Raw genomic sequence first — 27,660 nt, 5'->3', positions numbered from 1 at the left:
AAGAAAAAATATTGCCAAAATACTTGATTGGTTCATGACGGTTTGTACGTCTTTGCTTGAGAAACAATTGTTAGGAGACCTGTTGTGTTTTGTTATTTTTTGCCCCCCACTCTCAGCTACTTGCTATCATTTGAGCTTTCAATTGCTTGACATAGAATTGGTGGGTAATTAGTAGTGTGGATAACTGAAAAGCATATGTAGTAATTTAGTTCTTGGTTCTTTCTAATTGTCTGCCCATCGGTACTTTGCTAGGGTGAGTAGCTCATTATTCAAACATTTTAAATGGAAAGTACTGTAGAAATAAACATGGTCTTGTTAATAACGTGATATTGAAAATCAAAACCTTTTAAACAAACAAGTCGTTGTTTGACAAATCTATCCCCAAAGCCATTGTTCACATGCTATAAAGAGATTAGGGTTGTGAGGGGGAGAGGAAGGGTAGGGTTGGCAGGTCAAGTTCGTTTTTCACTGTGTCTGAAATAAAGATGTGTCACTTAGGAAAGATGCTAAAGGTGAAAACAATAAAATATGTTGAAGTACATCTAACTGGACAAGCTTCATTTGTTAAAGGTAAACACCTAAAGTTAATAGACTTTAAGAGCAAATCTATGCTATTAATTAGGGTTGACCTGGAGGTCATTTTGAACCTCAAATGTGCAAACAAATTTTACAGTAAACATTTTAACTTGCCCACAGGAGTACTTCCTTCCGAGTCTAATGTCTTCTGAGGTTGTTAATCCTGCTGTTTAATCCACTCGTTTAGAGTATGCTTAGAACTTAAAGGCATGGTACAGTATTGGTGCAGAGCCTCCCTCCCTGCAGTCTCCACAACTCGCTTGTTCCCATTCCCTTTTCTGGGACATTTTCCTCTTCTACAGCCTGTCACTAGAGAGAAGGTTGGTTCTTAAGCTGTGCTGTACTGTCATCAGAGATGCAAAACGTACCCTGGACAAGGAAGAGTGTCTTATAGAACTTTGGGTCTTAACCCAGATCTGAAATATGAGGGTTGATATTTCTGTTAAAAGTTTAAATATTTGTTTTAATGTTCAAGCCTGATATACTACTGAATGTTACTAGAGAATGTTACGTTTTCATAGTAGTATGACTTGAAGGATTTGAAAGCTCATCTGGGGACACTTGGCTATCCTATTATCAGATTTTCTCACACTCTAGTAGATTTGTTCATAAAAGTGCTTCACCTGTCAAAATGTACTATTCCATATGAAAACTTAAAACATAGCACTGTTGTTTGGGTCAAGTTAATTTTGAAATAGACACCAGATCTTAATCTCACTTTATTTTACATTCTGTTTCTAGCTTTAATGAGATGGAATAAACATCTGAATGTCTTCATTTATATGATTTTTCTTCAAGCATGTATTTTATCAATCTAACAGTTCATTGAAGTCCAGCTTCTGCTTCTGATAATGGGGGTTTTCTATTTGTTTACTCCACTTGCAACTTTAAGGTAAAGTATTCAGGCTGATGTCACACTTTGCTTTGTAATTTGGACAGAATCCTAATAGAAGTTTCTGGCTTGCACCATGTGTAACAGCTAATGTATCTGAATTTCTTCTTTTCAAATAACATGATGTCACCTACCTCTAATCTTCATGTCTTCTCCTGAAAGCCAACAAAAAAATTGTGGAGTTTAACTTTTGTCTTCTCCGCCTCTTTTTTTTTTTTTAACAGATTTGAAGAACTTGTGAAAAAGTTCAAAGTAGAATATCATGCTGGTGGTTCTACTCAAAATTCCGTTAAAGTGGCCCAGGTTTGTTCTTCCTTAAAAAAGAATTATTGATAATTTGAAGTGTTGAGTTTGGATCAGCTTGATGCTCTGTGTTGTCTACATTCATCATAAGTACTACTGAGTGGGTGCTTGTGATTCTGTTACTCGGATTATGCTTGTATTTTTTGACATGATTTATTTTGAAATTGTGCTCTTTATTCTTTTCACACACTTTAAGGTTATAGTTACAACTACAATGTACCAAAGAGTGAAAGGGAGGGTTTTAAGGAAGATTTAGCCAGGCTTTTGTCAAAGGTGTACGGTGGAAGGGTAAGAGGCAAGGACAAGGTCCCTAGCTTTAGTTAGGAATCTTCCAATGAGGAGAAAAAAGTCACAATGAGAATGGATAAGCAGAGTAGTTGCTGAATCTCTTGTGCTTGGAGATTTTCATAACTTACCAGGATGAGTTCTTGGGCAGAGATCTAAATTTGAGGCTAGCCCTGCTTTGAGTGGTGGGTTGGAGCCTCATGGTGACCAGAGACCTGCAGAGGTCCCTCCTAGCCTACGTTGTTCTGTTATTTTAACCAAGTTTATCTTGTAAGAACTTGAAAGTTTTTCCATAAAAGATTAAAATGCAGAACTTTTTTTTTTTTCTACAAGGATAATTATTCTAGCTATGAGTATGATGAAGACCAGTAATGATGAATTGGGTTTCAGCTGTATTAGCTTTTCTATAACTAAAGCATTCCTTTTATCTGTGTGTATATTTTTAGATTGTGATAGATGCACAAATCCTGTAGATAAAAATATACAAACTGTATTTATAACCTTTTTGTTAATGATCCTGGTTTGTTAATTTCCAGACTTCCTACATAGTTAAAACTTAGTGCCAGATAGCATTAAATGCACATTTGGTAAAAAATAACTGACAATTTAACAAAGATCGCCCTGCCAATAAAAAGCAAAAATTCATCATAGTAATAATTGCTGCTCCTTGTACAAAATAGTTACTGCTTCTTTACTAAGTTTTTCATTTTCTGAAACCCCGAATGTCTTGAAAATATTTGTGATAAAAATATTTCACAACAGAGAGAAATCTAAGTTGTTTTATTGTATATGACATTATATTTCTGAAGCGGTTATGTTTTTTACATACAGACATCTTTTAGATCTTTTGCGGGTGGTTTTTTTTTTTCTATGTAGTCAAGCCAATTTTTTGTTTCTGATACTTTAAAAAAAACTCTTCATAAGGAGAGCTCAAGTTATTGGATTCATTCTGTGTCAGTATGACTGTTGCTTGACGTATGGGGATGGTGTAGAGGTGGAACGCTGATCTATTCCATGACAGGTGATTAGAGGCCAGAGGTCAATTTTTCAGAGGGAGTTCTGCAACTGTTGATTACTTCAGAGGCATGAAACTCTACTTCCATTCCTACATCTAGTTTGAGGAGGTTTAGAAGCAAATGCATATGGTAGACTCAGAGTTTCTAAACTTTGAAGAGCCCAGGATTTTATTTCCATCTATCCTTTAAGAGACCTCTTTGACATCAGCCAATTTATTAGTGAACTATGTCTCATACTTAACTACAGATGTTCAATAATTATACTGTGAAGTACACAGAACCTATATGGAGTCAATGGAAAAGATGAAATTTAAATAAATGAAACGTAAGTGTTTCTATGTCAGTGCTCCTTTCTGAGCAACTGATTGGGTTTTGTCAGTGAACTTTTTTCCCTTTACCTTGGCTCTGAGTTGGGAGCCTCATTCAGCTCCAGTTGCCATCTGGAATTGTATTTGTCTCCAGAAGGGTTGTCATCTCCTAGGTTTTGTTTCAAAGAAGATTGAAACTTCAAACAGTTGTGCATGAATAACATAACATCACTAAGAGACTTTAAAAAGAGGGATGGGAGAATGAGAGAGAGAGAAAAGAGAATTCTGGAAATCTCAAAAGAAGCTGTTATTCTGTAAGCTTTAGCAATAGAAACAAATGTGAGGATAGAAAAAAAACAAAAAACAATTTAAATGTAAACCAAAAAATTAAACTAGAAGTTCTGGAAGAATTTTTGCAGCAATATCCATTGGCATATTGGAGAGAATGAGTGTGTAAGTAATCTTGGACCTGAATAACTTAAATATATATTGATTTGTTGAATGTAATGGTAGAAAGCAAAGATGGATTCAGGAAGCCTGACTGGTGGTTGAAAAGTAAAGGACCAATAAATAAGTTCAGAGCCCTGAGGCAGTCACACTCTGAGTGAATGTGGATTCCCTGCGAGAAGACGTGTGAGAAAGAAATCCTAAGAATACAGCCCTTGTTAATTTCTCAATTTGTGTTACTTTATGTGAAAAGCTTGAAGAAGCATGCTAAAAACTGAGCAATATAAACGCAATATAAACTAAAAAAGTTTGTTTCAATTGTTTAAAAGTTGGTGGGAAATAATGGCATGTTAAAGAAAGGCATCCTTGGAAGCCTGACTGCAGTGGAGTACAACTGTCTGAGTAGAATGGCTGGAAACGTACAAATGGCCTCTGAAGTCCGGTAATTGCTTTTTTAAAAGTTCATTTTTGAGTGGGAGGACTGTATTATTAAGGAGTGTAGGGGGGGGAAAAAGGAAGACTTTCAGAAAACTCATAAATAAGGTCATTGAATTGTTTGTTTCAAATAGCTTACTTCTTTAAGGGTCAGAAAAGCAATGCTATGCTGAAAAAAAAATACCCAAAGGCAAAGTGGGTGGGGAAACTTACAGTATATAATGTGTTTAAAAAGGAAAAAATGAAACTATCGTATGCTTGCTTACATGGTATATGGCGATCATCACGTTTGTTGTACATTCTCATATATTTTGGATATTTCTTTCGTATCTCTAAAGATAGTGAGATCTACTCAAGAAAGACTATATTTCTGTTCCTCAAAAGGGTAAGCCAACTTCTTTACAAAAAAAAAAGAAAAAGAGAGAGGGGAAAAAAAGAAAAAGTCTTAGAAATACTGTATTTATCATGTGTGAGAAATTTGAGATGGTAATCACAGAAAGAGGCAATAGAAAGAAGCTCTGAATTATGAAGAAAGCTGGGAAGAAAATGAAGCTTAAATCATGGGGTTTGGAACTAAAATTTAAAGCAGCATCAACTGTAATGGAAATGAAGATTTTAGAAGTTTACAAAGAATTAACCAAAATTGCAGTCAAGCTGTGAGGAGTAGAATTAGATTCTTTTTTTTTCCTAGCATGTTAACAGAAAGGAAAGATCTGAAGTACAGCCTTGAAGGAAAAATTTGGCAGGTAAGGCACTAAAGGGAATCTTGGTATTTTTTCAATATTGTCTTGCAGCAGAGCAGTAGTAGAGTATGTGGCACGCTGCTGGAGCGCACGATGGTTGGACAGCATTGTGAGCGTCAAAAAGCTGAATGTTGACTGCCCAAAGTAGACATTATGTGGACAGGGTATCTGAGCGGGGTCAAAAAAAGAAAAAGGTCTGGATGTATCAGGGATAACAGAAAGGATTTTTTTGAAGAAATGCTTCCAATGTACGATGGATAAGACAGATTTTTGCAAAATGAAATGCGGAAGCAGAGTCAAAACATATGTTAGAGGGAAAGCTCTCTAAAAGGAAAAGAAGGACCAAATGAAAAAATTGCTCTGTTGCAAAAGAAATACAGAAAACTGTTGGATTAAAAACTGAGAGGATGGAAGATGAATGATAAAGGGGCAGATACCTGGAAATATTACACTTAATTTTCAAAAGTGTATTATATGTCTTTTTATAAGTACAATAATATTTTTAAAAATGCCTGAAAATAGTGAAAGGGAGTACCAAGAGCGATATAAAAGTAATGAAGAGCAGTACTGAAGTCAGTGACATAGGATGTTTCTGTTTAAGTTCTCTTGGATATTTGTTTGAACGTATACTGATCTTGAGAAGAGTGAGGAAGTCAAAATTATTTTGACTTGACCTCGCTCATGTTATGAATGGGGAGGGGAAGTGATTGATGTATTCCAGAAATGACAGTAACAGGCATAAAAGTGGAAAAGATAACATAAATGAGTTTAGTCATTCCTTAATGAATTTAAATTAACAGCAAATTATGTCTTGGAAATACTAATTCTTATTAAGAGAGGAATAGTAACAGAAAGGTGAAGAAAGGGAATACAAAATTGTGTGGAGGGAAAAGACAAAACTGTTGGAGAGGATAGGAAATAAATAATCTGGAAAGAGAAAAATAGTCTAAAAATCCCGGTGTTGCTCTGATGCCGAGTCCCTCACTGTCCCATCCTTGTTTCTTCGTTACCAATCTGCTTTTCCTTGTCCACTCTCATCTTTCCTGGGTGTAGATTTGTTTACCTGGAAGGGAAAAGATGGCTAACTAGGCCAGATTGAGTACTTCTAAGACCTTAAGGAAAAGTCTTATTGAAATAAATATATTTTTGTTTAAGACTTCAGTACTGAGTGCAAAAATAGAGAGAGACCATAAGGAATGGGGAGCAGGGAAGAGGAATAATGACAGTGGGTTCTCCTGAGTGCAGCACAATAGAGGAAACAGTTGGAATTGGTAAAAGTGCAGGTAATGTACTTCTAGAGATGCTATGTTACTATGGGGGACAGTTGTTGGGATTTATTTTTTTTCCTAACCAACCATTAGGGAGTGTTAGTAAGTTCAAACTTTGCTGGATCAAGCTGTAATTAATCAGGTGTCAATCACTGGAAATTGTGTCATAGCACTTTGGAAAATGAGGACTAGAGACAATGAACTGAATTGCAATCATTTAGTTTCTGGAATAGAAACTGAAGTTTAACTTTCCTGCTTGCTTTAGTGATCTTGGCATTGGGATAATCCTTTTATACTAACTTTTAGTTTTGCTTTGTGTTTAAAGTTAAAGTTATGATGCGTGCTTAAGAGCAGGGAGGAGAGTGGGGGTATCAAATTGAAACTGGAGTGTGCTGCTCTGACCTTTACTTGTCTCATTAAATTTTGGCTTTACATCTAATATGATATGTGACATCTTGCTTTAATCTGAGCTCTTGCAATCCCTCCAAATGATTGGATCCATTATATTAAATCTATAAAATATGCATACATGTAACTGCATGCAGTTCATAAATAATGTATTGTTTTAGAGTTCTGCCAACAAACTAAATTCAGATTTGTGAAGACAGTATTTTACTACTTCTCAGCTTCCTTCTGTAATTTTAATTAAGACTGTGCCTGTCTAGCAGCAGACATTGATCTGGAAGGAAAAAAAGTGTCTGAATCTTTTAATAGGGCTCATGACTTTAAAGTATCTAAAACAGATAGCTTGCAGACAGGACAAGTATTGCTGACCAGGCCATATTTGCATGATTTTTATCAGTGTTTGTTTTGACTTTAGAGTGCTGAGGTTAGAACTGCAAGAAGTAATCTTTGAAGTTTTATCTTTCTAACTCAAGTGCTGGATTTCAAGTCTAACTTGGTAGAATTTTGTAACTTGGATTTTAAACAACATAACCTTGGAAACAAACAGCACGCTTTCGTTCTTGTGTTTCTGGAAGTGCATATAAAAGTTGCCACATTCTTCATCCTCAGAACGCTGTTCTTGGTTTATGCTCAGTTTCTTAATAGTTTTTATTCTAACAATTCTGCTATTGCTGTGTATCTAACTTAGCAGTTAGAAAGCTGTCATTTATTCATCCTCAGAAGAATTGTGAAATTCTCATTGCACAAGATTTATTACTAGTGATACCATGTGAACTTGGAAGAATGTAGCTTGACACACTTCAAGTTGAATTTGTAGGACTGGCAGATAAGGGAAAAACATAAGTTATGATTCTTGAAGCTTTCACAGAGATACTCTTGGGACCTCACAATAATGTTTTTATAATACAGACCTCAGAAAATCATAATTCCTCCTTTTTTTTTTTTTTCCACACTACCTCTCATTATCTAATTGTAAGCTTTTGGGGTTTTGTGGTTGTGCAACATTTTTCAAAAAAGCCTACATACTGTTGTTAGATACTTTAAAGAAGCTTGGTTTCAGACTAGAGCATGTGTTTATTTACTCTTAATAATGTGTTGATTCGAATGACTTTTAAATGAGGGATAACACTAAGAGGGAATAATATGATGCTAAATTATGTTGAACATTTGTGTCCCACCGATTTTGTATGTCGGAGAAGTACACCACTTTCCCAGTGTCAGCGTATATTTCAACTTCAATCAGCCTATATTGTAACTTCATCCCGATTTTTGTTCTTCAGTTATGATTAACTTCATCTGTTAATCTAAAGTAATTGTGCTTCTAATACACTGACAAGTTTGAGAATTTTGAAAAAATGAACGGACTCATGCTTGTTTGTAAGAAGTGATAGGTACTGAAGGCTTAGATGTGTTTTAAATTTTTACTATTTGTTATGTGAGTAATTAGCCAAACCTTGGCTTTATGTTAAATGTGTGCGTCCACAGGGTCATGTTATGCTTAATCCAAAAATCGTCTGTAAAATTACAAATTTATCTATGAAAAATACTTGCAGGCAGAACTGCATTTTTAAAAGAATATAAGCTGTAATCTTGTGAACATATAAATGTTTCACTGCGTCTGGTTCCATGCTTTTAAAATTAGGTTTGTACATATTTTCAAAGTAGTACCCTTGCCTAAATGTTACTTATTGTATGTAATCTACAAAGTCCATTACACATTTAGCTCTTCAATGTTCGGTCATTTACTGATTTCCTCCTCACCTTCCTATCCTTCTATATAAATGGGCATATAACTAATTAATTTAATATTTTCCTCACTTGTGAACATTTCTGGATTGCTTCTATACAATTGATGCGATTGAGGCATAGCAGGAAGAAAGGTTTGGCTCAAGACCAGGCCTCAAAATGTATTGAATATGCATAACTAGGAGAGAGGTAATGGCAAAGTTATCAGGGAGGTCACGTCAAGCATGCTCTCAATTTTTTGGTGTTGATGCCACTTTGCAGGACCTATCATTGTTTTATGGAATCCATCATGCCATCAACTGGAAATGTTCTCTGTTACGCTTATTGTGTGCTTAAATTCACTTTTGCCACAAACACCTTTCTCCAAAACCTGTTTCTGGAATAGTGATCTCAGGAAGTGCAAGCAAGTGCCCTAAAGAAATCTTTTCCTCCTACTTAGTGAAGCAGAGAACATCTAGCTATGTATCTTTCTGTTGACCAAAAGGAAGTACATCCTTTTTTTTTTTTCTTTTTTGGAGAGAGGTATGATTTGTGCTCTCTGAATTCTTTGGGTCAGAATCTTAAACTCCTCAGAGTCACTTTTGGCCTTATGCTCGATATTCCTCCAGCAGCTTCATTACATCCCTCTATTCAGATGGACTTGGCCCCAGCAAGCATGTGTTTCCAATATTTTCAATAGTTCAATCCAACTTTCAAGAAAAAGTATGAAAAAGCTCTCTAAAGCATTTTCTGGTTTCTATTGTTCAATAAACTTTAGGGGTATAGGCTCACCTTCTCTGCTAGAAAACAATCCCAAGGCATGTGTTTCCTTCTGTGCCAGCTTCCGCGTGTTTCTGCCATGCCACACCGGTGTAGCATTCCACCAGTGCCTCCTGTCAGCAACCATGCCGGCACCCTGGGCTGTCCTGCAAGTGTGTGACCTCCTTCTCAAACCTATTCATTGTAAAAGAAGATAAAACAGGGAAAAAGTTAGGATTTATAGCCATTTTTTTTTCTTACCTATATCCTGCTAATGTTTATATGCTACTACCCAGTAAATTGAGTCTCTTAAGCATCTATCCCCAGTGCTGTGGCCAGTCCTAATGAGTGAGATTTTTACCTGCTGAAGGAATAAAACAACATGTCTCAGTGCTGACAAAAATAGTAGTTTGTTTGTCTCTCTGGAAACACAACAATGGTTATTCCCACTATTGCAAAGATGATATCCCATTGATAGCGTCACAGTGGACAGCGTCACATGCCAGTGACATCAATTTCTGAAGTTATTTATTCTCTCAAGGGCACTCTATCATTCATGTGCATTTCCAAATTAGTCTGTGTCAAACACCACAATGATGTGTCCATGACAGAATTCTCTTCAGAATTATAACATGCAGTTTGGGAAACTGGTGTAATGCCTAAGCTGATTGGTACAGATATCAGAGAAATTCTGTAGTTTTTGAGAGCTGCCTAGATTTTTTGGAAAGCCTTAAAGAATATTGCTAGACGTTTTACTCCGCTGTATGTAAGATCCTTTTCGAAGTCTTATTCAGAGATACCTAGAACAGTCCAAAAAACCCCAACAAAACGCCTTTATCATTTGGCAAACTGCAAAATTCTAGGCAAATTTCCCCCGGGTTACAAAGCTGGGTACTAATCAAGGTTCTTTGTGCTTCTGAAGGAACCCCATACGTTGTTTCTATGGTTATGGGTCAGATATTGAAAGTAAATGATGCAGCAGTGTGCTAGAGGACCTAAATCTTCAAGATTACTGATAGTGAGGCTTTTTTCTGCACACTGGTACTGGTTGCATACTGGGAATAACTGTATACAACTCTGTATATTCGTAGGCCTGTGAATAGAGTTTCAACAAATACCAGGTTGGTCAGAATATTAAGCTCCAAAGAGCCTGTGGCATTTTGTCCGGTTCTGCAATGCCAGGTCCCTAAATTTGTCCTCTTGAAAATAAGGCAGTTTCAGTCACACCGCTATCAGTCTGCATCAGACTTTGTTATGAGACAGATGGCAACTGTTAAGCATTGCAAGACAAATGTCCGTATGTGCATCACTTTGGCATGGAGTTGAGTGGCTGGCCACTGGTCACACGGACTTGCCGGTTTGATGCAGCAGAACCACAACCACTGGCTTCTTCAGGTCTTGCCCTCAGCCAGCAACATCAATAGGATTGTGGGAAGAATGTAAAGAGAGTTGTACAATCACATTCCCCCTAAATCCATTCAGACAGAACCTTGAAACTCTCTCCTCAGTGTGTTTGAGTGAGTTTCAGAGTGCATATGCAGCCTCTGTTCATCTATCCAAAATTGTAATTTATTTAAATGATTAAAAGCTGTTTCCATATTCCAGAGTCATCAAACATCAGTCACCCACATGGAGTCAGAAGGCACTATATAAATGGTAGCAGTTGGCTCTTCCTGGGAATGCAGTTCAGCTGCCTGCTGCTTGACTCAGCTTCTATGCCTCTTTAGATATGTTAGCACCATGTTTTGGAGCTGTAAAAATTTGTCAGTTTTTTCAAAAGCAACAAAGAAATGTGGGCTCTGTCCCTAAGCTAACATCCATCTGAGTGAGTGGACTCAAATGTCATTGATTTTTGGTTCTGTTTTCCCCTGAGCCAATGCCACCTCTAACTTGTAAGCCAGGCTATATATGAGAGTGAGATTAATTAGAACGTTCCCAAATTTATGCTTATCCTGAAAATAAAGATGTTTCTGCCAATAGTTGATGTAGGCTGGGATTTATCCTGAAGAAATAAACAGCAGTGAGCCACATTTGGGGGACCTGGTTCCAAGGGTACCGTGCTGTGAACCCACCAAGCTTTTTGTACGTGGAGCGACCGTGGGACTTTCTGAGAAGCTTTGACTCCCTGAGGCTGTCCATGCAGTGGTGGGCTGATGCCACTCTAATAGTTGACTGACGTTTACTTCACTTGTTCCCATTAGTTGACACGGGTAGGAGGATGACTGCTTGATTTGGCAGTCTCAGAAGAGAGGGGAAATCCCTGTGCTTCACTGATTAATTTGGCATGCCGCTCAAGTTTTGGGAGCTCGGGAGCTGTTTTATCCTTAGCAGCTCAATAAGTTACATAACTACATCTTTAGCAATTAATTAATGTTAAGTGATGTGATACAGTGGGGAGTTAATTGCCCTGGAAATCTGAAATGCCAACTTACAGGGGGTTTTTTGCACATCTCTAGAATACTTGCTGTTGAAAGTGTACATTTTATTTTATTTTATTTTCCTGAACAAGGACACTGAAAATCTTGCTGTTAGCTAAGAACTCTATGCAGGTTTTATGATATGCTGTTCCTGGAGACCTAGTGCTTTCCTCAAAGTTTAAATATATTAGTGTAACTTCCTGGCACATTTATTAGATATATTCACGGGTTTGTTGCCTAAAACGATCCTTTTCTGTCTTTCAATAACTTGTGCTCAATCTGAGTGCACGTATGTCTGATTTTCGTACTTTTGAGTTCTGAATTTGACTCTGCTGCCAACTTGCATTGTAGACATATAGTAAATTAGTATGCCTTTATCTTTCTTATATATATCATGGAGATAATAGTGGTTTATCAGAATAGAAATTTAATATAGGAATTGACCTAGTCTTTTTAAGAATGCAAAGGGGTAAGGACTGGTAATTTAACCGGTACATCAGGAGATACATCAGTGTGCTTGTGTTTAGTGGTTTTTAGGACCCTGAGCAGGATTTCAAGGAAACACGTAGGATTGCCTTACCAATCACATCAGCAGACTGTGTTTCACTGGCCTTTGCAGTGACTAGCATGATGTGCTATTCCATCCAAAGAAAGGATACGGGATAATGCAGTGAACTCCCACCAGGGAAGTCTTATCTGAGGACTAATCCAGCAGTAGTTGACTTACACCCTGACCCATTAGAGTTGGCCTGAGGGTGCTCTAATTATTGGTACATATGTCTAGTCTTTTTTTTTTAGAAAAAAACTTTGGAAGTTTCTAAAATTTTTCAAATTTCTAAGATTTTTACCTCATTGATGCATTGTTGCACTATTTAATTATTCTTGCTGCAAAATAGTATTTAGATGGATTTGGCCTGTTATCATCTTAAACAACTGTAGGAGAATATTTACCCCATATTGCTGGGGTTCTGTTCAAAACAGTCACAAGACCTTAAAGAAAAAACACAACTCTTGTATACTCTGAATTTGGTAAAGCATAACCACATATGCAGCAGCTCCACTTAATTTCTTGTTGTGTTGTACCTAGTCAAGTAAAGCACTAAAAGTTGACAGTTTTGTGTTCACTTCAAATGCTGTGCTTGGGTTCTGCTTTTAATTCTTGAGATGTTTTTCACTTGTGAGTGAAGGAAGGGTCCTGTATGCTTAATAGCTAGATTCTGCATGCTTTCCCTAGCTGTTCACAGTAGGTACCTTAGACTCTTCCCCCAGCCTCATCCATGCCACAGTATCAGAAGTAAATGAACAGTGTTTCAAGTATTTTTGCATTTCTTTTTCCCAACTCGCTATAGATTAGCCCTAGGAAACAAAATGAGTTAACTTGTTTGCTTCTACTCACGTATTTTTGTATTTTCCATTTTTCTAATGAGAAGACCACTCTACTTTACTGACACATCTTTGGGAGTTAGATGCACACATTTTAGAATTGAATAGTATTTACTAATAAAAGATATTCTTTGTATTACATACTAGCCTGTGTAAGAAGAGTTAAGTTTAGATATCCTAGTAAAGTGAAATGACTATACCCAATTATACTGAGTTTCTTCTTGATCTTACAGTCTGACAAATAAATGAATTAATTCAAGAAAATTATTTACTCTTGTTCTGTCAACAGTAGCATTAATGCATTGAGATATATTTGTAAACGCAAGAACACGAGTCTTTATTTCACTGTCATTGTAATGGTACAAATGTGCTGTAGGATCAATTAAGCTGATTAGTTTGTCTTTTAAAGTACAACCTGAAATCACAGTGATATCATATTCTTAATTCGTAACACAGGAAAAAAAAAAAAATATTTTTTTTACATAGGCAGCTTTCCAGAGCTCACTGCCTTTTTCATGAGAAATTCTGCTTGACTGTAGATTAATTCCATAGTCTACAGTAGATTATTATGAAATAAAGAAGGAAACTTGTTGACATAAATTTTTAATATTGTTGTTATTCATTGTTCAAGTTTTTAAAATACTTTATGTACAAGTCAAGACTGCAGTGGGTGTGATTGATCAGAAGAGCTAACTTTTGTGTGGCCTCAGCAGTTCTCACCTATGATCTCAAGATGGGTCAGCTTATTCTGTAACAGCTGCTGAATTGCTGCAACCTGCAGGCCGAAATACTCAGAGAAAATAGGTGCTGGTTTATTTTAATTTACCAGGCTGTCAGCTGTGGTAGCTCAGTAGATACGTCATGAGCAACTGAATTGTTCCTGCAGTGAGGGCAAGGGTTCCTGGGTAAGGGATGGGGAGTCTGCTGGTTAAACACCACTAAGCTCCCCTATGGAAATGTGTTCCTGCTCCTAAATCTGAGCTCTGCGCCGAGATGAGAGCCCAGAAATCACCTCGTCCTCTCTAGAGGGTACACATCACAGAAATCTGTCTGGATCATTACCGGTGGTGTCCAGCTATGTTTGTAAAGGCCCCTACCGTGTTGTGAGAAGGAATTTGATCTCGGATTATTGCATCTTTGGTTTATGACTATAGCTAACGATGATTGCAAGGTAGTCCAAAATTCAGCATTAGTCTAATTACAGTAACTGAAGAATTTGGATCCCCAAATTAATTTTACTAATGGTTGTCTTACGTGAGATGCAGATATGATGATGATGATATGTATTACCTCTTAAAATTGCTGCAAAAGGTTGCTAAATGCTGCTGCTTATAACAATCCCCCCCTTTTTTTATAACTGAGGTAAAATGGTAATACATCTGATTAACCAAATCTAGAAGTTTAGGGATTGCCTATTTAAGTCACTGTGCAGTTTTTTTCAAATACTGTTTTCAAAACTTGATTGAATTGAAATATTCAGAATGCAAAGAAGTTAGCACTGCAGGAATACACTTAGGTTACAGTTATACCTTTACACTTAGCTGATTTTTTTTTAACCAGTTATATGCTTAACAATGCAAAAAATGGTTTTGAAATTGTATTGCATTTTCTCTTGTCCAATATCAGTTGCCTACAGGTGACAGGTCTTTGTGATGTTTTGGGGTCATGGAACTGAAAGCTCACCTCTCAGAAATGACAATTTTACATTCTGTACCCTTTTCGGAAAGAACCAGTTCCGGAGAGCAAAAGGAAGTGGGACTCATTCTTTTGAGGGAGTCTTAATATATAAAAGTGAGGAAAAGCACATCTACCAAAGGCAAAGGAATGATTCTCAAATAATTAGTCTCAAATAAGTGTGTGTACAAGTATTGGCATGTTTAGTTACATTGTTTCTTCAGAACCATTTTTAATGAAAAAAAATCTTTATTACAAGCTAGTCCATGACCCTCTGAACTGGGCAATTTGTCAAGTTTTGCCGTCGCTATCGATGAAGATATATCTGTTTTTCAAATGGTTTGCAGTAGCCCTGTAAGAAACTGCATGCCTCCTCCCCACCTCCCAGTAAGCATGCTCTAAGATCCAGAGCATGATCTAGCACAAGCCAGGACTGGTGGGTCACAAATAAGGGCAAGTTGGCAGGAATGAAAGGGAAATCTTCTCTTTTTGCTACTCTATTTCTGGTATGGATGGATAATGGCTTTATATATGACAAATATAATTTTTTCAGAAGAACTAACATGATTTTAGAAACTGTAGCAATGACAGTTTTTAAATTTGCATACATAATGTAAATTTGAGCTTTATGCTGGGAATGCTGCTGGGAAGTAGACCAAGTGTGATTTTCTGTGACAATCTAACTGTGCTAGAATTTTACACTAGATGACTCAAAGCTGCCCTGCTAAAAATAAAGCAGGTTTCTGTTTTAAAATCTGAGCTGTACACATACAGAATATATATGCAAATAAAAAAAGCGAGCTTCTGTGTATGACAGATTTTTGATGTTATTTTATTAAACTCTGGCATACAATTCAAAAGTTTAAAGATGCTGAGAACTAAGGTAGTTGAAAGAAAAGCTAACTGTGACCTGGTCACATAAGGCTACCTGTTCAAGAGACCTCGATGTCAATAACTCTAATATTTTTTTACAGATAAAAGAAGTTGGGCTCATCAGTTGGTGAGGCAACACAGGCTTGACATCCAGGTTTCTTTTTGTTTAAATATTGTGGGCAAGTTAAATTTTAGAATAAATTTAAAAGTTAATAATTAAATTCCAAAGCAGCTTCACTCACAAAATGGAGAATGGCATGGCATGCTTTATTAAAAATATCGAGGTATAGTAATTTAGTGTGTTCCAAGTCAAGCAAGCGAGAACATGTATCAGATAATTATGCTCTAATTGCAACATGGAGTGAGCTGGCATATTGAGATCTGTTTTTCTTTTAGATCTTCTCATTTTTCCCATGCATTCTTTGAAATGTATTGATAAACTATTTTGTTAGTCCTATCAAGATGAGTTTTAATTATTCTTTCATCTTTTCCAGAAGGTGTAGAAGGAGGGGGCGAATTTGACCGTCATCTGACCTGTGTTCTTGTCAGATTTTTCTCATTTTGCTCACATCATGAGAAGTGTCTAGTCTTTAGGAAGCTTTTAGACAACTGAAAGCAAGGGTTTTGACTACCAGAGAATAAATCTTCTGTTCAACCAAGAAGTCAAAGACACAAAACCTTTTCCTACCTCATGCTCTGAACTGCTCTCTGTCCACTGAAGTTGAACTTCTCTTTTATGGTGTGTCTGGCTTAACAAGAAATGACCTCTTCCACTTTCCACAATCCCTTTTCTTGCCTTTTTTTGTGAGCAAGCGAAAGATGCCAAATGGTCCCAGTTCTAAAGCTATGATTTAAAATTATATGGGTGAGGCAGATTAAATAAAGTTTAAAAACAAATCCCACCCTGTTCTGTTCTTTATAGGGCTTTTTTTTAACGGTTTTGCTTTCTACTTTGGGAACTTCAAATGGCTCCTTGACACTCAACAAACTCCGTGCAATTTCCTCTTTACCCCCAAATCTCTGCAAGTGTTTGCTTTGGATTTGCTTTCTAATACAAACTCTCCGTACCTCTTAGGAGTCTGTAGTCTTCCTGTGTTCTCCAGCTTTCTTGTTGCTTTTCCTTTCTGTTTTCCCCATTCTGAACTTAAGAAGAGAGCATCCCTTTTTCCAAGGGAGCTGCTCCGCATTATTGTCAGGAAAGTAGAAATACCCCCCCTCTTCTAACAGAGGGACCCAGAGTGCAATGGTGGGATGTAATGTACTAGAAGCTTTCCTTCTTATGTTGACAGTCTGCTGAGGGAAGAGCTGATGGGTCTTTGAATAGTACTTCGTATTTCATTAATACAGAATTTGTCAGGTGCTGTTTTCTGTGCTAAGTGTCAGAACCCACTGTCCTTATGGAAGGAGTACCTTATAATTAATTCCAAAACTGTTGCTTTATTGCTTTGGGTTTGGAGTATGTTTGGGAGTGTTTTGGTAGAACATAGGGTCCAGCCTGTCCTACAGGATCATGCTTGAATTGTAGACATCTGCATCTCTTCTAAGGAGACCAGCAGTGCAATTTTTTGGATAAAGTATGGTTACAAATTATAATTTAATATAAAAGAAAATTAAAAAGAAAAGCACTGCGTGCTCCTGTATCTTTCTGTTTGTATGATAGCTTTTCACTTTGTGAGGAATTAATTTCAGAAACAGATTGAAGGACCATTCCAAAAAATGCCCATCTTCTGCTGTTGTGAATCTATTTCACTTGGCCCTTCCATTAGGTTGGCTTTGGATGCGGGTAAGCATTCATTTTAACAGAGCTAATATTAGGGGTGTAATCAGAGGAGTAATGAAAGAAGAGATGGAGACAGCCTTTCCACAGTCTTGTTTGTTATTTATTTGGCTCACAGCTCAGGGATCCAAATGTTGTTGCTACTGTCAGTAGCAGTGATACCAAACCAAGTTTGGTAACTAGGTATTATGGGAACTTAAATCTTTGTTGCATGAACTGTCTTGTATGGAGTCTTTCAGACCTCTGTTTTCTTCTCCGTGGTAGTTAGAATTCAGATGAAACCCCAGGGGGTTATCAAATGTTGCCAGTAAGCAGACATGAAGTACTTGTATGTTTCCTTTAAGTCAGTGCAGGGAGCATCATCTAAAAGCTTCTGAGAAATCTGAACATAAATGAAAAGCAATATATTGGCACTGAACTTAATCAGTGTAGAAGTGATACCAATGGAAAGATGAAACCTTTGCCAGAGGTTAGTGCTTAAAATATTGCACTTTGTTAAAAATGATATGCAACTTAGGATCTTCAGTCTAGGAGAGAGCTTTTAAAAGTTGCTTTTTATTGACTACAAGTCTGTGCTGTTATTCTGACAGATACAGATCTTACTTACCTTTGAGATTTTCATGCTTGTTTACTCTAACAATCGTGTACCTGGAAAATACCTAAGGCTTAAAATAATGCTATCTGGTCCAAAATATAGCAACTTAAAATGAGCTGGAAGCTTCAGTTCTAAACTACAGCTGCTCTCCATTACATACTGAAACTGGCTCCAGAGCATGGTACTAAATGTCAAAGCTGACTGGACTACCTAAGGGACTGTGTCTCCCTTAGCGGTAAAGATCTCTCTCTCAACAGCTGTCGTCTTCAGAAACTGGGGAGCTGTTCAAAATAACAGCTGCAAAATCTAGAAAGAAATAGTCAAATTTGGAAATAGAAGAAAATAATTTATAGGTATGAACTCTAACTTACACAGCCTAACAGAGGACAAATAAGTCAAGTCAATGTAAAGCAATATATTTTAAGAGCATTTTATAGCATTTTTGAACATGGCCTAGATTTTTCCTGATGATCAGCGCACAGAAATTTTCTTCCAAGGGAAATTAGTGACCTCAGGTCTTACTGCCTTCTGAATCACCTGTAAACTTTCAATGGTGACTATAAATCCAGGATGGATCAAAGAATGTGTGACTTGCATTATCCGTTTTAGTTCATATGTATATACCATAGTTACCTATGGCCATAAATACTTGAAGTGGAAAGACACTATTTCCATGTACGGCACTCCACCAGAGGGCAACTCCGAGTTGCCAAGTTGGCACAAGTCTTCAGGGTCTAAAGTAGTCACCTGCCTTGGTTTGGCCTATGACCTTTGTTCAAAACTGTATCAGAAATAAGAATGAGGCAAATACCTTCTGATTCCTTCTCCTTTCCTGTCCGACTGCAGTGTATCAGTATCTGATGGAAATTACTACTCCTAAGAGCACTGAGTGGCAGTGCATAGAGAATCTTCATTGATAAAGGCACATCCTAGAATTTTTCGTTTCTAAATCAGTCAGTGGCATCTTTTTGCCTGAATTTGTAGATTGAAGTATATTATATCAAACAGTTAATGACTGCCTTAATTGTCAAGTCAAATATTTTAACTTCATTTCAGTGAAATCCATTTCTCTGAAGCTCTAGGGGTACCTAAAAGGAGGAGATAACCAGATGCTGTGCATTAGAAACTTGCAGTGCAGAACCTTCAGTGGTGGTGACTTCAGTCAACTTAGAGTTGTACTGAAGCGCGTGTAACTAGTAGCATAACTGCTGCAAGTAGTTATGCTCAGGCTTTAATTTCCAGGAAGGAAATATATTCAAAAGTATTTGCGTGCAAAAAGCAGCAGTGTGCTCTTTTGCTTTCACAAATAGTGGTAGAATAGTTGGAAGCAGTATGCAAAAATGATAACGCATTATTATACCTTTGTGTTTATTTGCTTAGACTCTTTTTATCATGCTGTTTTGAATTCCAGACTTTTATGATCTTTTTTTACTCTTCCATTTTCATGAATGTTGATGCCTCTTCAGTAACTATTTACAATAATGCCCATTTCATTTTTTGCTTTCTATGGATTAAAATAACTACAGATTTAAGCACAGAGCAAGATAAACATAGTAAGGAGTTCAGACAAGACTGTGAAAGACAACTGAGGGGAAAATAAAGGTCTATTTATTTATTTATTTTTGGTACCTTTAGAAATCTTTAGCTCTACAGTAGGGCTAGAAGGTAAAAATAGTTGTTCAAGGGGAAGTGGATCATCTTTGGCAGAATGCCATCAGGCAGTTGTATTTTACCTGCTTTCTCTTTGACCTTTTTTAGTCTGATTCTATACCTGTCTCTCAGTAGATCAGGTTGCATGTGCACCCATCAATTTCTGATCAGGGTGCTGGTGGTAAGGGGAAGTAGTAGATGAGAAAAGTGAGCTTTTACTGTAGAAATAACCTCTCTTTCAAACACTTCCAATAGCTTCTTAGAGAGAAATCAAAAGATTTACAGTTGGGATTGGTCCACAACACTGCAAAATTTCTCAACAAAGGTGCCTGGGCTTGTCATTCTCCTTACTTAAGCAGGCATAACACCATCGACCGACGTCATTCCTGGTACTAGAGCATAATTAATTAATCATAGTAGTAGTTTAACATGTATGTATTCATAGGTTAAGGTTTCTTAGGTAATGAAATAACACAGTTGCATGTTTTTATTCAAATCTATTGCTATCTTCACTTTCCAAACTGTTGGTATTTCTTTAATAGGAAATACAACAAAACATGTTGAGAACACACGTAACAGATTTTCAGTGTGGACCTACTTGCTGTCCTCAATCTAGTGTGTTGTGTTTAAGTGTTGTAACAGTTTCACATCTGTGATTGATCTTGTACGTGGCATGTGGTGCATTACCGAGACACCAGGCAATTAAGGTGAAGCTTCCAGCTAGGATACCTTGGCTTTTGTTGGTAAACTCAGGCCTTTAGTGCCTGTTCTGAGTTGGGGCTTTTGTATTATACTTTCTTTGTGTGAGTTGAAAACTCAGTCTTCTGTATGACAAAATCATTTAGGAATCTATTAAACCCCTAATTTAAAAGCAGTGATATTTTGGAGTTTACTTGGGTAAGCTGGATTTGAGGCTATGCTTTTGAATTACAGCAAGTCAGCATCTGCAGACACTCTTAAATTTCCACTGAGACCAATATAATAAAAAATCAAAACAATTTTTCAGCATGCAAAGAGTTTATGTCAGTACTTTAAGTGGTTGTTTTTATCTGAATAAGTAGAAAATGATTGGTTTACAAATACATGTTGTAAGAATAAATGAGTTGTTATGCACCTGCTGTCAAGTCTTCTCCTGTTCCTGTGGATTTCAGGAAGTATCACCTCATTCTTCACAAAAACATTGTTTTGAGATTGTACTTCAGAAAAAAATCCATAAACTGTAAAACCCCATGCCAAAATATGAGCCACAGTGATCAGATACTGGTTTAATTTCATTACACCAGTCTTTCATTGTGGGAGAATTTTTAGAGATCAATGGTCACCCTGTGAGCACCCCAAGCACTGAGAACTTGCTGACAACAGTGTAAGCTTTAAGGAATGTAGAAGGTCAAATTGTGTTTTGTGAACAGCTAAGGGAGGAAAGAACTGTTGCTGAATGTACCGATAAGCAGGATTTTTGAGTAAAACATCGAAGTAGATAACTATGCGGGTGACCAGCGGAGGCTAGCCAATCATATAGTAGAGATGCTTGTTTGAACTATGCACGTAACCAATTATTGCTTGAGTGTTGCGTGGCGCGGGAGAAAATTGTCTATATTAGCTGAGCTATCTGTGCAATAAAGTGGCATTTACCCTGATCATATTGGTCGTGGTGTATCTGTCCGAGCTTCCGCGTCAACATTTCATGAAAGAAGTAATGAGCCCTAGTCAGCAGATACCACGCTTCTGCTAGTAATACAACTTAACGTGATGAATGTCAGGGCAAGTTTTTTCACTTCTGGGGCTTTAGGGTTTTTTCCTTAAATAGAGCGGAACCAGCATGGTGATGAAACTGAAATGCATGATAGATGAGTATTTAAATTTCTCATTCTGAAAATGAACTGGAACATAAAATTTTAAATATCATCTTCTAATAGCAAAGATATTTGAAGTTAGGTTTACTTCAAAAGCCCTTTTAAGGCATTTTTAGGTAGCTTTTTATCTATTTCAATCTTGTTAATTTAGGCATTACAGAAATGGAACTTCAAAGTTGGGAACTAGGAACTGACAAATACAGGGTTTGATTCTTCAGAGAATTGTTTTGCCGTTACCCCTCCCTCCGTATTTCTCAGGGTTTTCTATCAGTATAAAACATAGTACTTCCCAACATGAGTATGAGAATCATAAATATATTCAGACTTTGAAGTACCTAGTGGTGCTGTTTACTGGAGGAAGACTGTTATCTCTGTGGATTTGTGGAAGAAAATATAGAGAAGAAGCTTTTTCTTTTGCTCTGTCATAAAATGAAGTTTCACTGGTATTTTGTGACTTTTCACGCTCACAGCTATGCTTTTGTCAGCAAATATTCTTTTCTTCCTGTGAAACACTTAAAGATTTCAGGAGCCAACTTTTTCAGGAGCCAACTTTTTCAGGAGCCAACTTTTTCAAGAGCCTTTACCAACTGAGCCACATTTGACAGGATGTTATGGTTTGAGGAACCCACAACAATTTATTGTCATTTAGACAATTATTCTGTCACCTGATGACCCCTCCCCACCTGGAAAAGTGCATCAGGAGAACCAAGGAAACCTGAGGGTTGAAATACAAACAGATTTAATAGAATAAGACTAAATAATTAACATTAATAATACTAAAGAACAAGTATTGATCCTGATACCAATATAAAATATGCAAGAATTGTACTCAGCCCATTCTATCAGTGGGAAGCTGTGTGCTCCCAGCAGTGGGCGGCAAATGTGGCACACTGTGAGCGCTGCGGCTTCAGGAGGAAGGGAAGGGCTCAGGGGGTTGGCACAGGAGCATGAAGTTCATAGAAGAGGAGTAACTCCCCAGCAAACTTTCTAATTTATATTGAGTGTGACGTTCATGGTATGAAATAATCCTGTTGGCCAGCTTGGGTCAAGTGCCCGGGTCTTGCTCCTCCTCATTCCTGCACCTGTCAACCTCAAAAACACTGAGACTTTGAAACCCACGTACCATAGCTGGCTGTAAAGGAAATATTTTCATAAATTCAGACACTAGAGTCTTCTAAAAGTGTAGTTTTCCCAAGCATTAGAAGAGACCTCACTGCAAAGTAAAATTACTGAAAGAGAAATTAGTCCTGTGCTGCTCAAACCAGGACACAGGGTAAGAAAGAGATTGATATGAGTACAAGCAGTAGTCAATCCCAGGAATACTGAAGTAGTCCGTGCAGGCACTGGGATACAGAAAAGCCTGTATTCAGAAGGTGCTTTGCCGTTTCTCAACACCCTAGTTAGGTGATCTGCAACAAAACTCCTGGGTGTGCTCAGGTCTGTCTCTCCGATGAAGAAATGCGTTTTCATCATGAGCAATCTTCCCTGACAAAAGTCTTGTTACATAAAGATACCTTTCTGCACTATGCCTCGGTTTCAGGGAGACGGTACTTTTTTAATGAGAAATCTTAAATGGACTAAAATGAAATCCCTCATCTAATGCTTTCGTGGTCCACTTTCTTCTCTGCTTTAAAACCAAGTGAGAAGAGAGGGTTCCTTAACAATGGGGAGCAATATGCAATGGGCATTGGCACTCTGTGGAACTTGAGTTAACTTCTAACGGTAACCGAGTGCCAAAAACTTGTCTGGACTGTGAGACTGAGGTGCACAGCAAGTATGGTATAGTACTGTAAGTGAAAACATACCTAATGAGTACTGTAATTTAATATAAAGCCAGCAGAGAAGCTCTGTAAGCAAGGGGATATCAAAATTTCACTTCCCTTAACTTAGTATTATTGTCTGTGAGTTAGAAAAGGAAACATTTTGCAATGTTTTGTTCTTTTCAGTATTTTAAAAATGTCTTTACTGAAATGAATAAAGGTCTAAAGTGGCATTCTGCAATTATCTTTAAATATTTGTTAAAGCTATGTTTATACTTACGTTAGATTAGTTACACTTAATTCAGATTAGTTCAAACTCATTTTGCAAGTCTGGAAATGAATTGCAGTAGGCATGCTGGAAGTAGTAGAAGTTGTGTTACAGTTCTGTTTTGCATTCTTTATATCAAAAGAAATGACAAAAGCATCTGAATATATGCTGTTAACTGTTTTTGAAGTGATATGCAGTGATTAGAATATTTAAATATCTAATGGATCCATTTGTAAAAATTATTTCATATTTTGTAAGAGTATGCAAAATGAAGCCTGATAAAAGGGATAGGCTTTTGTATTGCAATCTTGCATTTCATCATGCTTTTTGGAACTTGCATGCTACAAAAAGGATGTTTTAAATTAAAAGCAGTCTTTATGGACGCTTGAAAGTCCTCAGAAAAAAGTACTTGGATGTTAACAGAAATTGGATCCTGTTGGTATTTTTTCCATTTCATGCATACTAAGTCAAAAGTATAATATCTAAATATGCTACAGGGGATTATTAAAACGATACAGTTATTTTCTAGCTGAAACTTGAAATTATCTGCTAACTTTCTTACTATAATGTAGAGCTTAAAAATGTGTACAATTGAACAGAAGTTAAAATTGTAGATCGTTTCCAACCTTTCAAATAATTCCCATTTGGTTGCAAATTCCATTGCAATTAGAAAAGGCCAGAACAATTTTTAGGTTTATTTAAGACGTAGGAGAAGAGATCCGATTTCCAAAAGTGCGTGTATCAGCATCTCTGAAGTATTTTAAATTCTAGCCAGAAGCGTAACATAATTGATATTTATATTATCGAGTACAGCAGCTTTCTCAGTGCTGTCATTTTGCTTGTAATTTTCTCCTTGCTTGTAAAATTGTGTCTTATTTATTATTTGCACTTTATTCTTAATCAGTTTTGCTAATGCAGTAAAAACATTGAAATGTTATTATATGATTAGCAATTTTCCACTATATTAATCCAGCATTACATTATACTGTGTGGTGACAATAATGATTTCTAATGTGGTAATGAGAGAGAGTTATTAACATGTCCCAATATTTAATAGTTTCTTAATTGCGAGATGGAAAAATATTTTAAGTTACCGTAACCAGCTGTATTAGTGGCAAGAATTGCAAGATGGTGGGATCTGGGCCATAAAATTGTGAAGATCTGTTTTGAATGGAACACTGTCTCCATCACCTTGAAGCTGTTTTGGTTTTATGTTTGTTTTCAGGAGTCATGTAGTTATTCATAGGATAGTTTTTCCATATATTAAATTCAGTATTAATATTGACAAATAGAGGAAGACTTCCAGATTTAACGTGTGTTTACCAGTGTGCATTAAATGGGTATGAAATATACTTTTTTATGAGGAAGGTGAAGTTTGTGGCATCCAGCTGGGAAAATGATTTAAAATCATTAAGCTATTGTGGCCATGACATAGTATACTAAAATAGCCACAGTACAAACTAAGGGCTGCACATTAACAGGAATACAGACTCTGCTTTAATGATTCACAACCAGCATAAAACAAGTAAATACATAAAATAAATGATATTTCAAACTCAATATATTGACTGGACTCTTATATTCAGTAAATTGTTTCAGAAGTATTGGAGATGCTTAATAATTGGAAGTTAGAAGTCCAAGTAGAGCTTCTGGCCTTTCTTGTGTGTATGTGCGTGCATGGAGGGGACTGTTTTTTCTGTGTTCCTGTGTTTGTGTGTATAAATTTATTTTTTTTTTTTTAATTAGGCTATGCAAGCTGTTGAGTTTGCTTTACGTTTTTTTAACATTTAAGTTTTCGTAATAATACATTTCCTATTTCATTTGAACAGTTTTAAAGATAACTTGATAAATTGTTGGGAGATAGTTAAAAAAAAAAAGGCAGAAAATAATTATAGTTAGTGGGGGAAACAAGTGTATTTTCAGGTCTAAAAGTATTATAACCATGTATAAGATAATGATACAATGTGAACTGGCATGTATGTTGACAGAAAATCTTATTACAGCAGCAGGGGGTTAAGCTTCAGGTGGAAAAAGGCACTGTAGCGGTGGAGAACATATAGCCCTATAGATGGTATTATTATCAATAATCCAGCTAGTATAGCAAAATTCAGTATTTGACCAAAGCTGAATGTGACATGACTTGTAGACGTTAAATTTCCTGAGAAGTCTCTCCAATAGAATGGTTTTGGTCATGCTATTAAATACTGTTAAAAAAACCCCACAAAACAAACCAGTATAATTTATATATTTCCAGTGTTTTCCTTGTAGTACGTTAGTGAAAAATTGTTTAAATCTGAAGCTGCATATATCTTACCAATATTAACCAGGCATCACAGAGATAAAAGTATGACCAATATGGTTTTGGGAGAAAATAACAAAATAATCTGTATACTATTCAGAAAATTGGTACTTGAATCTCAAAAAAACAAATCCAGGTGTTAAAAGGTTAAAATGCTTTGCATTGATTTAATTTTTAAAATTATTTACTTCCACTGAAACATAGATATGGATGATTTGTGTAGCTGTTTTAAAAGACTTTTTATATTGAGAAAATTGCTCTTGAATTGAAATGGATATGCTATGCTTTTCATATTCAAAGTGTCAGAGAGCGAGATCCTTGTGTTAACATCCCAATTTTAAACCATAGGAGTGTTGGATTGCTTTCAGAGCTAGACTTATGGGGAGGCATGGTTCCGACTCCATCCTGATCCCAGTGTATTTAGAAATACTTCATTGTATGTTCCCTGGTGGCTCAGGAGCTTCCCTGAGACAGGCAAAGACTCTCCAGCTGCCACTTAGTTATGGGGCTGTTCAGCCTGGAGAAGAGAAGGCTCCGGGGAGATCTTTTTGCGGTCTTCCAGTACCTAAAGGGGCCTACAGGAGAGCTGCTGAAGGACATTTTACTAGGTCACATAGTGACAGGATGAGGGGGAATGGATATAAACTGGAAGAGGGCAGGTTTAGGAAGAAGTTTTTCACTGTGAAGGGTGTTAAGGCACTGGCACAGGTTGCCCAGAGAGGTTGTTGAGGCCCCATCCCTGGAGGTGTTCAAGGCCAGGCTGGATGTGGCCTTGGGCAACCTGGTCTAGTCGGAGGTGTCCCTGCCCATGGTAGGGAGGTTGGAACTTGGTGATCTTCAAGGACCTTTCCAACCTAAACCATTCTGTGGTCTTGCAAGGGTTCTTCTGGGCATGATGCAACTGGAAAACATTTTGAAGCTGATCTAAACTCTTCATGGAGCCTGTTTAGATTCCAGCTTTTCTCCGCTGTCTTGGACTCTTGTCCAACTCAAACTTGTTTCTGTTTGTATAATCCCACAATGAGTATAATATCAATGAACTGGTACTAGGCTTCTTCCACTGTGTGTTCTCAGGTTTTTTAGCATTGATGTCTTTATGTTTTCATGATAAATTACTTTTACTTCCTGCCTTATTTTGGAATATTATTTTCTGAAATATCTTAGGTTAAAAAAAATTGATGAATTTACTACTGTCAAACTTATTTCTGCACTCTCAGGTATAAATTGTCCAGCAGGAAATGAGTGGAGTTTTCCTTGCACCCTTTTCAAATCAACAATCTAGTTTATGAGGTAGTGTTAATGACATATTAAAGAAATTTCTTCTAAAGGTTCCACTAGAGTGACTTGCATTTTTATTACCCAATAAAAACAGTGAGGCTTCTATCAGGATTCTTGCAACTGAGAATTTTGCATAATGTAACTGTCACTTGAAGCCAGTATTTATGGACATGAGGGCAGTCCTGTAATAGGGATAAGCTTTCACTAATTTTGCATCTGCTACAATTAAGAGATAGATTTAGATTCCCTTGATGTAACATGTTGTAAAACAGATTCTGTGAATGGAGCTGAAATGTTTAGCCTGCTTTTTTTATGTGTTTAAATAGCAGAAGGAAATGACATTTTCAATGCACATCCCTCTAAATATATATATTTTTCTCAGTGGTTAATTTCAATGCACTTTTTCTCAGTGATTTGCTTCTAGCAAAAGTGTGGTGTTCTGTTCAATTATTCTGTGTAAAACTCAGCGAAAACTCGCTCTCATTTCAAGTTTTCTTTTCAAAAAGAAACAGCAATAGACTATAAAACCACTGCAAATGCCAGCATTGCTTTCATCACTGTTGTGTATTAACTAGTTTTTAATTCCCAAACGGTTAAATTTCTGCCAGCCTGACACTGTGTTATGAAAAGAACAAATTGTTCATAAATGCTTCGGTCTTTTTGGTTTTTTT

The 27,660-nt window shown here is 36.8% G+C and overlaps 1 protein-coding gene across 1 annotated transcript in view; it reads left to right on the top strand.

Annotated features, from left to right (window-relative positions):
• Positions 1-1,692: 1,692 nt before the first annotated feature.
• ADK (adenosine kinase) overlaps positions 1,693-27,660 on the top strand; it is a gene marked incomplete at its 5' end in the record, with an annotated part of 215,792 nt that continues 189,824 nt past the window's right edge. Inside the window, one exon of the mRNA XM_009888664.1 lies at positions 1,693-1,771. Coding sequence (XP_009886966.1) covers positions 1,693-1,771 — 79 coding nt within the window. The remainder of the gene's footprint in view (positions 1,772-27,660) is intronic.

Source organism: Charadrius vociferus, unplaced genomic scaffold (genome assembly GCF_000708025.1).
Source record: "Charadrius vociferus isolate BGI_N301 unplaced genomic scaffold, ASM70802v2 scaffold187, whole genome shotgun sequence".
Lineage (NCBI taxonomy): Eukaryota > Metazoa > Chordata > Aves > Charadriiformes > Charadriidae > Charadrius > Charadrius vociferus.
Note: the sequence above shows the minus strand (reverse complement) of the source record. Positions and strands in the feature narration are given on the sequence as shown.